Raw genomic sequence first — 12,559 nt, 5'->3', positions numbered from 1 at the left:
CTTATCCACATTAAATTTCATCTGCCATTTTGATGCCCAATTTTCCAGTCTCACAAGGTCTTCCTGCAATTTATCACAATCTGCTTGTGATTTAACTATTCTGAACAATTTTGTATCATCTGCAAATTTGATTATCTCATTCGTCGTATTTCTTTCCAGATCATTTATAAATATATTGAAAAGTAAGGGTCCCAATACAGATCCCTGAGGCACTCCACTGTCCACTCCCTTCCACTGAGAAAATTGTCCATTTAATCCTACTCTCTGTTTCCTGTCTTTTAGCCAGTTTGCAATCCACGAAAGGACATCGCCACCTATTCCATGACTTTTTACTTTTCCTAGAAGCCTCAAGAGGAACTTTGTCAAACGCCTTCTGAAAATCCAAGTACACTGCATCTACCGGTTCACCTTTATCCACATGTTTATTAACTCCTTCAAAAAATTGAAGCAGATTTGTGAGGCAAGGCTTGCCTTGGGTAAAGCCATGCTGACTTTGTCCATTAAACCATGTCTTCTATATGTTCTGTGATTTTGATGTTTAGAACACTTTCCACTATTTTTCCTGGCACTGAAGTCAGGCTAACCGATCTGTAGTTTCCCAGATCGCCCCTGGAGCCCTTTTTAAATATTGGGGTTATATTTGCTATCCTCCAGTCTTCAGGTACAATGGATGATTTTAATGATAGGTTACAAATTTTTACTAATAGGTCTGAAATTTCATTTTTTAGTTCCTTCAGAACTCTGGGGTGTATACCATCCAGTCCAGGTGATTTATTACTCTTCAGTTTGTCAATCAGGTCTACCACATCTTCTAGGTTCACCGTGATTTGATTCAGTCCCTCTGAATCATTACCCATGAAAACCTTCTCCAGTACAGGTACCTCCCCAACATCCTCTTCAGTAAACACCGAAGCAAAGAAATCATTTAATCTTTCCACAATGGCCTTATCTTCTCTAAATGCCCCTTTAACCCCTTGATTATCTAATGGTCCAACTGACTCCCTCACAGGCTTTCTGCTTCGGATATATTTAAAAAAGTTTTTACTGTGAATTTTTGCCTCTATGGCCAACTTCTTTTCAAATTCTCTCTTAGCCTGTCTTATCAATGTCTTACATTTAACTTGCCAACGTTTATGCATCATCCTATTTTCTTCTGCTGGATCCTCCTTCCAATTTTTGAATGAAGATCTTTTGGATAAAATAGCTTCTTTCACCTCCCCTTTTAACCATGCCAGTAATCGTTTTGTCTTCTTTCCACCTGGTAAGAACAGATAGTAGACTGAGTGCCTAAGTTGGAAGCCATGGCATCCAAAATGGGAGACATTACTTCCACTCGAGGAGGTATCTGCCATTTTGGCATATCTGATAGATACACTTTTGCAAATACTAATCACATTTTCTCTACAAAGCAATGTTGTTCTTTTGGTGGTGGAAGACCTGATGAGGAGGCATCTGATTCAGGCACTAGAATTGGCATGGCTACTGGAACTCTGAATATAATCAGTGATTCTTGATGTGAGGACTTTGTCAAACACCTTTGGCACCAATAAGTCTCCCACCATTCTGGAAGAGGACAGAGCAGACATTGTCTGTGCTGAAAAGGGATTCTGCCCATGGTATTATGCCATTTGCTGACCTATTTCCTGCATCCAGGATGGAGGTTGGTCTTTTTCATTTCTCTGAGTCAAAACTTTGGGATGGTATGGCACCACTTTGCTTCTGCAGAAAGAGCAAGATTTATTTTTCTCTTTATTAGAGGGAGAATGGTGCTTGCCCTGAGAATATGCCAATTCAAGGCACTGAGATTGAGAGGACTCTGCCTTTTTTTAAAGCTTTTCAAAGTTTCCTCTTGTTTCCTGAGGTAGAGGCCTGACAGGATTCCAGAAAATCCTTCAAGGTGAGACAACTGTATCTTCTGGCCTCAGAGACATACAAGTGTAGGCTGCACAATTATATATGTCATGCAAAGAGCACAAAAACCTCACAGTGTGATCGTGACAATCTGTAAGAGACATTTTACTATCGCAGAGGGCACACTTCTTGAAGACTGGCATGGCAAAATGAAGGAAGGCAAACTGCACTCAGTTTTTTAAAAATAAAATTACAAAAAAAATAAAGATTTTTTCAGGAAACAAAAAATAAACAAAATAAACAAAAATAGAGAGAAGAGAGCAAACATTTGTCTCTTTGCAAGAGCAAATGAAAAAAGACTGAGTAGGCTCATGTGGTGGGCGGCAGTATGGAAAGCCACACTCATACTCTAAAAACTTTTTTGTTTTTTTGAGCTCTCAGAATTTTTCATTATCAGTGCTGTCAGGATGACATCATACATTTGTATGGCTGACTTATCTTACTTGTCCATGGAGAAACACAACTTGTTGCCTATAAATTGATGATCTTGGACTCAATCAGAACATATTTCTTCATGGAAAAGTTGATGGATGCACAGAATGCATTCCCAGTGAAGGCAGTGGAGACAAAAACAATAGAATTCAAGAACAACAACAGAAATCATGGAGGATATCGAGTGGCAAGGAGGTGAAAGGGAAGCCAGAGACTAGCTGGGGTTTGTGGTGTTTCTCTACAAGGGAGAAGGGGGTGGACTATATGGCCCTAATGTCTGTTGTCATAGTCTATGACTGTGGTAGATACAGGGTTGCAAAGTTGCAAACACTCCCTCTAGGGCAGAGGTTGAGGTAAAGACAATAAAGATAAAACAAAGGGCAAATAAAGGAAGCACAATCTAATGATACTGCAAATCCATAAGATAGCTGGTTGGCACTAGCAGGCTACAATTTCAAAGAAACCAAACAGATTGGTGTTGGCAAGCTGGTAATGGCTGGGTACTGTCTAGCAAAGTACTGAGGACACAGCAGGCTAGATGTTTGGGCAACAGTCTCACTAGTTTTGGCAGCTGGTTAGATTATTATAGAGGATGGAGGTAAAACAAAGTGGGCTGGGAGCTGAAGTATGGAATCTTAGTGCCTAGAATAATAAACCGAAAACGAAGGGAAAAAACTGACTTGGATAAGGAGCGATATTCTACAAATGATTGAGCTTCTATACCTGGCAAATATTCTTGCAGTATTTTATAAGTGGGCAGACTGGTCTTTCTTCTGTCATCCATTACACTACTTGGCATCTGGCCTAACAGGATTTTCTCTAAGATCCATCCTTAAATCAAGGTATTAATTGAAAAAGAGTAACTTCCAGAAATAAAGCTCTTGAAGACGAGAAACCAATAGTGAGTACTGCATACCTTGACAAGTTGCCTCCTCTCTTTGCCATCTGATCCTATACAGTCTATTATTTTGGGGAGATTCACACCACCTGCTAAACGAAACTCTGATTTGAAAGACCTAATTGTCACCAAATTTTCATAGTCCCCAGTAAGGTCCACCTAAGAATGAAAGTACAATTGTAATAAAGCAACTCACAAAAGGAACATATACTGTAAATAAACTATGTTTGGGCAGGGAGAAAGAAATGAGATTTCTATGCAACTTCAGTCCGAATTTTTCAAATCTCAACACATTAAATAGCATTATTTGGAGTCTGTAGATAGTTGAACTTGCATTCTTCATACATATATCATGGAATTTGTTATTAGTGTTCACTAGGCAGACTCTCCTTCCATCTTAAAAAATTATGAAAACTGAATTGTTTCTATATATTTTCTTCTAATTCATGGTTTAGTCTGTCTGTGGAAAATTAATATCATTTCTCATATATACTGATATGGTAATGACATGGGTAATCAAAAAGTGTGATGCACAGTATTTATGATGTATCATACTCAAACTTAAAGAAATCATTCTCAAGAAGAGCAATTATTTCAATTTGCATTAGCTTGCAATATACCACAGTATTCCTGTTCCAAAATACCAATATCAATTTTTATTTGATCTATGTCATTTTGGCAATGAACTATTTAGAATTCTTTGGAAATTGCCTTGGCACAGCAATATCTGTGATGCTTTCTTATTTAAAAATATCAGGGCCAATTGTGACAGACTATGTCTGGCTGTTTCATAAGAATTGTTCATGAGAAAATAAAACAGAACTTATACCACCAGAGAGGGAATTCAAGATGGTGGCTAGATGTGCTTGGATTCCTCTCTGGGCCTGGTAATTTACCTCACTTTTCTTATATCATTGCCGGATTATCTTTGCCAAGGTCAAGAGAAAGATATGGAGAGTGAAAGCCTCACTTGGCTGGCGAAGATTAATGGCTTACTACCACATCCCTTGGTTAAGCCATCCACTATCACCCTGGACTATCTGTGGAAAATCTTGGCACCATCAGAAAAAAGTGGTAACTTCATTAGTTAAATTGACTGTTGATAGTCACAAAAGTCTAATCTAAGTGACTTTGAAAACCCAATAGGAGAAAATTAATCAGAACAGATCAATGAAATGTCTGCATCTCCGAGTGAGCTATTTACAGGGGAATTTTGTGCTCCCTCGGAAGATTGAGAATTTGGACAATTCTACTAGACATAAATGTTTGTGCTCTTAATTTCCCTTAATTGATTACTAATAATTCTGTTGGTGTTTTTAAAGAATATTTGCTGGAGATTTTGCATGTTCCATCTGAGGCTGTTTCACCTATAAGTTGTGCCTTTTTCTTGCTAACTGGTAACAAGAGAGGGAGACATGGCCAAGGAGATCACCAGGAAGAGATGCACATCTAATTGGTCTATTGGAAAAATCCAATAGTGATGAAGAGGTCAGCAGAGGAACTCTTCTTGTCACCTCTGATTTCCCCAAAATAGGGATTCTATTATGAGGTTCCCCCCCCCCTAAAATAGATCTACTTTATTTTATGGCTGAAAAGTATGACTTTTTCTAGATGTTTCAAAAGTGACAAGATCATAGGAAGAAATTTTGACCACTTCATTTATTATCTGTTTTCCTTGTAAATGTATTTTATTATTTCAAAATGTGAAATATGCTTTTCTTGAGCCATCACAGCTGCTTTTTTCTTAAGACACTAAGAAACCACAGGAGTACTAAGGTGCTGATTTCATTCATAGCTTCCCCACAATATTATAATACTGTTTTTATCTCCATATACTAGTTTCTGGTTGTTTCTATTCTTTTTTGAGTGATGCTCAGAATTTACTTAGGACCCCCCCCCCCCAACTGTGTTGTGGTCTCTTAATAGACTCATAAAATATTTTTTCTTATTCCTTTATTCTTCTTTTTGTTCCTGCAATGCTGACTTGTTTTCTAATCAAGTTTGTACTTGAATGAGAAATTACTACTTACTTTATAATTTCCTTTTTTTTTTTTTTTTAGATCGGACAGATGAATCCAGAACCAGTGGTGTTATGCACTCTACCAGTCTCTCAATACCTCCTTAGCTCTACATAAGTTGATCGTAACTGTACATATTGTCAACTGTATATAGTTTTCCTCTATTTTGTTTCTTACTTCCTCTATCAGTTCTGCCTTTCCCATCCCCCTATCCCCTCCCTCTCCCCCCCCCCCCCCCCGTTTCCTCCTCCCCCACCCTCCTCCCTTGTTTTATTGCTCTATTGTTTTATTGTCATTTTCCTCCTTGAGTTCATTGTAAACCGGCATGATGTGCTTCACGAATGTCGGTAAATAAAAGTTAATAAATAAATAAATAAATAAATAAATACCAGCAGATGGAGATAGAGCAAAGATAATATCACAGCATATTTACCCCTGCAGTGATCTCAGCCTGCCAGTATTCTCTACAAAAGCCAACTGTGGACAGACTAACAAAAACTTGATTAACAACAGACAACCATTCCAGTATTCAGTCAACAGGAAACACTGAGCTCAGACAAAGAATATATTAACAGTAGTCTAGGGACTGGATTAACATTTACCAGTAACCCCGGGAACACATAGCCATACAGGAGGACCATAGCACAATCATTCGGCAGCCAAGGGTGGGAAGCTGGATTCATCTGTCTGGTCTAAAGAAAAGGAAATTATCAGGGAAGTAGTAATTTCTCATTTCTTAGTGTCCAGACAGATGAATCCAGAACCAGTGAGATGTACCCAAGCTACTCTCGAATAGGGCGGGAGGCTGCCCGCGTTCCAGAAACACCGCACATGCAAAGGCTGCGTCCTCCCGCACCTGCACATCGAGACAATAATACTTGGAAAAGGTGTGTAAGGAGTACTACATTGCAACTCGGCAAATGTCAACGAGAGACAGCAATCTAACATCCTCCCATGACACTGCCTGAGCCTTAGTGGAATAAGCCCTAACCTGACTAGGCAATGACTGTTCAGCATCCACATACGCAACTGTGACTATCTCCTTAATCCAGTGGGCTATCATAGCCCATGAAGCTCGCCCGCCCTGTTTACTTCCTGAGAGAATCAGAAACCTCCAAATACCTCATGATATGTCTCTTAACATCCAAGGGTCACAAGAGGCGATATTCCTCCACATCTGTTTCCCTATCCAAAGATGGCAGGGAAATGGACCTATTCAAATGAAAATTTGAGACCACTTTTGGCAAAAAGGAAGGAACAGTATGCAGTTGAATCGCCCCTGGAGTCACTCAGAGGAACAGCTCCCTGCAAGACAAGGCCTGCAGTGTAGATATTCTACTCACCAAACAAATCGTCACAAGGAACACCATTTTCAAGGTCAGTAACCCCAAGGGAAGTTATGCATTGGTCGAAACGTAGGACCCGCTAAGAAATCCAAAACCAGATTAAGACTCCACAAGGGAACCAGTAACCGCAAGGGAGGGCGAAGATGGTTTCATTCCTTTAAAAACCGGGCCACATCTGGATGAGCAGACAAGAATTCACCATTCACCTGACCCTTGAAACAGGCAAGAGCGGCTACCTGCACCTTTAAGGAATTAAGAGCCAACCCTTTATTGAATCCATCCTGCAAAAGTTCCAAAATGAGCAGGATCTTAACCAAGAACCCTTCAATCTTCACACCAAGCCTCAAACACACCAAACCCGTGCACAGACTAAGTGGAGAACTTTCTCATTTGTAGCAAGGTGGCAATCACCGCAGAAGAAAATCCACGCTTCAGCGAGTCCTCTCAAAGGCCATACTATAAGACAAAATCGAGTCAGATCTTCGCGAAGAACAGGCCCCTGCCACAACAGATCCCTGTGCATCGGTAACTCAAGGGGAGAAGTCTACCAGGAGCCTTTGAAGATCTGCATACCATGGTCTCCTGGGCCAATTTGGTGCCACCAGAAGCACCATTTCTCGGTGACTCTTGACCCTCTGAACCATTTTGCCCAACAGGGGCCATGGGGAAAGTCATACAGCAGCTTGGCCTCCGGCCATTCCTGCACAAAAGCATCGATACCCAATGACTTCGGATCTCTCCTGTGACTGAAGAATCCTTGCATTGTGAGAAGTCACCAGAGGTCTAGAAACGGAAGACCCAGCATTCCACTATCAGCTGAAATGCCTCGTCTAACAATACCCATTCTCCTGGGTCCAGACTCTACCTTCTGAGAAAGTCTGCTCTTACATTGTCTTTTCCTGCAAGGTGCAAGACTGAAATCTCCTGAAGATGCATTTCCACCCATTCCATAGCTGATCTATTTCCTGTGACACTTGCTGGCTCTTGGTTCCTCCCTGCCGAATGATGTAGGCCACTGTCATTGCACTGTCTGACATTATTTATTTAATTTTATTTAAAAACTTTTCTATACCGTTACTAAGTTAAATACAGTCACAACGGTTTACATGTAGGCACATATTTAATGTAGTAAAAGTGTATTATAGTACATTCTAACAGGTGCTGTCAAAGGTTCGGCTACAATATATCATTAGACATAGTCATTTAGCGAAGTAGTTCATGACCAATTGTACCAAGGTACTTACACCGGTAGTTTTATTACACATAGTATTATAGTTATGGTTTATTGTGGTGTAGAGTTCATAGACTAATCTACTGTATAGTCCTAAGTATATCCAGACTGCTTGACCTTGCAACCTGTCGCTGAACTGCAAAGTATGCCAACCTGTCTGCCCGGGCTTCCAGATGATTAATTTTCCAGAGAGACTCTTCTGCACTCCAGCGCCCTTGTGCTGTCAGTTCCCTGACAGTGAGCTCCTGAATCCTGGAAGCTTATATCTGTTGTAAGTACTATCCTGACCAGTGATTTTAGGGACCCCCCCCCCCCCCTTGTTTTTTTAAGATGATCCGCTTGTAACCAACCCTGTAGATGAAAGCAGACCTCCATTGGTAGGTGGAGCCGAAACGAATAGTCCTGAGATTGAGGACTCCAACAAGACAGCAGGGAGCGCTGAAAAGGATGTACATGCGCCTTCACCCATGGCACCACTTCCAAGGTCATCATCAATCCGAGCACCTGTAGATAGTACCAGACTGTCGGGCATATTGTGTTTATCAACAGATGCACCTGCGCAGACAACTTCTGAATACGACTCTCCGGCAGGAAAACTCTGCCCTACTTTGTGTCGCACCAAATACCGAGAGATTAACGATTTAGATGGCTCAAAACTGCTCTTGGCCAGGTTCACCACTCAACCGAGCTCTTGCAACAAGGAGATCATCTTGCATGTCACCAGGTTGCTCTCTTCCAGAAACTTGGCTTGAATCAGCCAGTCATCCAAATATGGGTGTACCAGGATCCCATCCATTCTCAACTCTGTCACCATATCAGCATAATCTTGGAAAAAGTTCTGGGCGCGGAGGTCAAACCAAAAGATAGTGCTCAAAAGTTATATTGATGAACCAAAACCTGTGCTATAGAGCTGGATGGGAATATGTAAGTATGCCTCAGATCCAAGGAGGACAGATCCAAGGAGGACAGAAATTCCCCCGACTGAACAGACATTATCACTGAGCGCAAAGTTTCCATGCGAAAATGAGTCACCCACAAATGATGGTTGACCCCTTTAAGATCCATAATGGGATGAAAGTAGCCCTCCTTCTTGGACACAATGGAATAAATAGCATATTGGCCCGTATTTTCTTGAGATGTGGGCACTGGAACCATAGCTCTCAGACTGAGGAGCCTTGACCATGAACATGTCCTGAGGAACACTGCGAAACTCCAGTGCATATCCATCTTGTATTACCTCCAAGACCCACTGGTCTCTTGAGATTTTGACCCACCACTGAAAAGAGAGAGAGGTGACCCTCTATCTCCTGTTCCTGGGGATGGGTTGGCACACCTTCATTGGGAGAATTGGGAAGTTCCACTACCAGAACCTGTGCCCTGCTTGGGCTGTCTGGGATGAAAGGGCTGAGACCTAATGAAAGGCAGAGTCCTCTGAAAAGTCGCTCCTCTGTAGTGCCGAAAATGCTTGGATCTCCTAGCACGACCTCTCATGCTAAAGGAGATTGGCATCTGCTTCTTATCCTCCGGCAATTGAGGAACTGGAGACTCACCCCACTTATTGGGCATTTTCTCCAAAACACTCCCAAACAAGAGGGAGCCTTCAAAGGGCAGCTTTGTAAGGCTAGCCTTGGAGGTCGCATCAGCTTACCAATTTCTCAGCCATAAGTGATGCCTAGCCAGTATTACTGAAGTCACTCTCCTCTGGCTGAGGTGCAGACCTGCATCGCACCCTGCATCTCAGCCTGCATCTGCCAAAAAGGCAACTGCTGGCTCCATATCTGCCCTGGAATTCACTCCAGATTCATCGACCTCCTGAGAGAGAAGTAAACAGGAGCGTATCACCAGGGAACAACAAGAAGTTACCTTCAAGGTCATCACCACTGCTTCAAATGCTTGCTTAAGGATAGTCTCAATCCTTCTATTATGTGCATCCTTCAAGGCTGCTCCTCCCTCAACAGGGATAATCATCTGCTTAGAGATGGCACACACAAGTGCGTCCACTTTCAGAAATCACAACCGCTCTCTCGCCACTGGATCCAGGGGGTACAGGCCTTGCAAGACTCGATCCCCTTTGAAATTAGCCTCTGGGGTGCCCCACTCAAGATTCATCAATTCTTGAATGGCCTCCATAACAGGGAAAAAACAAGAGGATTTATGCAAGAAAACCAAAACAGAATTCTTTTTTGGCTCAAACATGGAATCAGCCCCAGTTACTCCCAGCATCTTTAATGTCTGGGAAATCAGGGCCGGTAACTCATCTCTATGAAAGAATTGCAACATAGTACCCATACAATTCCAGTCCCAGAAGAATTTCCCCATCCTCCAGTCAGTAAGGATCTGCTTCATCATCTGTGCCATCCGGATTTCTATCGGGAAGACCGGCAGCCCATCTAGGAGTTCTTCGGAACCTAATGGCAGCATCAGGTGTGCAGGAGGTCACCACCTGTGACTCTGATCTGGCAAGATTGATCAGGGCCAAGGTCTATGCCTGAAGAAAGGATTGCAATCCTTGAAAAAATTACACCCAAGAAAAGGTAGAAGGATCCATGCCAAAACCAGGAGGCACCTGTCCTGTGCCCCCTCAGCTACCTTCCTCTGCTGATGAACCAGTTAAGGGAGTTCCAAGGTCAGACGCCCCCTTCTGACAAGTCTCTACTCAGGCCCTCATCAGGCTGGGAAGAACCCAGATGAAGACAATTCTGAGCCTCTAAGCAGCGCAGACACAAGTTAGAGGGAACGCCTGGCTGAGACACCCAAATATTACAGGCAGTTCAGAGGAAAGGCATTTAGGTTTCTTAGCTATAGGCATATCCGTTTGTCAGTTCACTTAACAGGTGACCAAAAGGTGTGTGTCCAGCTGAATTCATGCTGTAAAAATATTCGTCCAAAATTTAGGAGCCCCAAATTTAGGTGCCCCAAAATTTAAGCACAACCTTGTGCTTGAAGAGCGCCCAAAAACTGAGATCCCTAGCCAGGATCATGTGTACAAGCAAGTGTGTGCCAAAATCAGACGCTGCAACCAACTGGATGCCCAAACTGGCGACCAATTAAGCGTCCAAAGACTGGGCATATAATTTGGATGCACAGCCGGATGCACTTGCATGAACCGACAGACCTGAAGAAATAATGCACAGGAAAAATGCATGAAAACGCTGCTGCGGCCTATCACAAGGCACACAGAGAAAAGCCTAAGAGCAGGGCCTAGCTCAAAAGGGCTGTTCAACCTGCCAGGCTGTTCATGTCCCTTAAACTCCTTGGGGGCGGGAACAAACGTTGGATCTGTGCACGGAGACTGGAGGAAGCCCTACCAAAAACCCTCTTCAGTTTATTTATTTATTTTAAGCTTTACCTGAGCTCAGCCCATTTTGGCTGAATACAGAGTCAGTCTCCAGCTGTGGGGGAAGAAGGTCTATATCGTCACCACTGCGCTCGGCTGCCTTTCAGCTGTTTGCTAAATCCACGCTGGCTGAAAAAACAGCTACCGGACCAAGGCACTCATCTGAGGGACCACAGAAATCACCTCAGGATTTCTCAGCTGGGGATGGACAATTTGCTATCACTGCAGGAGAACAGGGCAAATTAAATTTCCTTCTTTTTCTCTTTCTTGAATTTAAAGCAATCCCCAATAGGGAGATGCATGTCCACCATCTGCTGGAGACTGAGAATACTGGCAGGCTGATGTCACTGCATATTATGATATATTCTCCATTCCTAGACCCAAAAAAAGACAAGGAGGCATCCTTCTAGCCGCCAAAAAGAACCTCAAACTCAGACATATGAACATCAGCGCCCCTCCCAAATACGAAATTGGCCTTTTCAAATCCCCTGAACTCCAAATCTGCCTTATCTATACTCCCCCGGGCCTCCTGGAACACAACCCCTCCCCTCTTATAGAATTAATTTCCAACAATATCAACATTGATAAACCTACCATCCTATTAGGTGATTTCAATATCCACGTGGACTCCACACCCCTCTCTCTCCTGCATGTGAAACCATACTTGACTCACTACAGGCCATAGGCTTCACTCAGATCATCTCCGCCCCCACACATAAAGCTGGGCACACCCTTGACCTAATTTTCATTAATACCTGCATCCACGCACCTTCATCCACTTCCTGTTCTCCAGTACCCTGGTCAGACCACTCACTCATCGAGACTACCCTCACCATAAACTCCTCCCCCACCTGCAACCTCCCTCACAATAACTCCTTCTCTTTTAGAAAATCCTGCTCGTCCGAGGACATAACCGTCGCACTAACCGAATCCCTGACTAAACTAGACTGCTCCTCTCCTGAAACTGCCCTCAGCTCATGGAATAATCTCTCCTACGACATAGCTAAACAAACTATGTCCTCTCACTACCCACAAGCAACGCCCTGCACACACAAACAGCAAACCATGGTACACTACAGAACTACATCAAATGAAAACCAACCTCAGACTGCAAGAGAGAATCTGGTGTAAATCTCCTACCCAACAACATGCTACATCCTACAAATCAACTCTACATGCCTACAGACTTTCAATTCTAAAAACCAAACAAGACTACTACACCTCCAAAATACATGACATGTACAACCCCAAAGCCCTGTTCTCCTATGTCACAGCACTTACCAAATCTGCCCCCCCTCCCATTGCTGACAACGAAGCCAGCAATAAATGTGAGGAGCTCGCCCTCTTCTTCCATAACAAAATAACAAACATCCTTACCCGCTTCCC

The 12,559-nt window shown here is 42.8% G+C and overlaps 1 protein-coding gene across 1 annotated transcript in view; it reads right to left on the bottom strand.

The window, feature by feature from the left end:
- Nucleotides 1–12,559, bottom strand: part of ATM (ATM serine/threonine kinase) — a 586,955-nt gene that overhangs the window by 38,243 nt on the left and 536,153 nt on the right. The window contains exon 55 of the mRNA XM_029602465.1: nucleotides 3,260–3,400. Within this exon, the coding sequence (XP_029458325.1) occupies nucleotides 3,260–3,400 (141 nt within the window). The remainder of the gene's footprint in view (nucleotides 1–3,259; nucleotides 3,401–12,559) is intronic.

This window comes from Rhinatrema bivittatum, chromosome 5 (assembly GCF_901001135.1).
Source record: "Rhinatrema bivittatum chromosome 5, aRhiBiv1.1, whole genome shotgun sequence".
Lineage (NCBI taxonomy): Eukaryota > Metazoa > Chordata > Amphibia > Gymnophiona > Rhinatrematidae > Rhinatrema > Rhinatrema bivittatum.
This window is presented reverse-complemented; position numbering and strand designations above follow the sequence as displayed.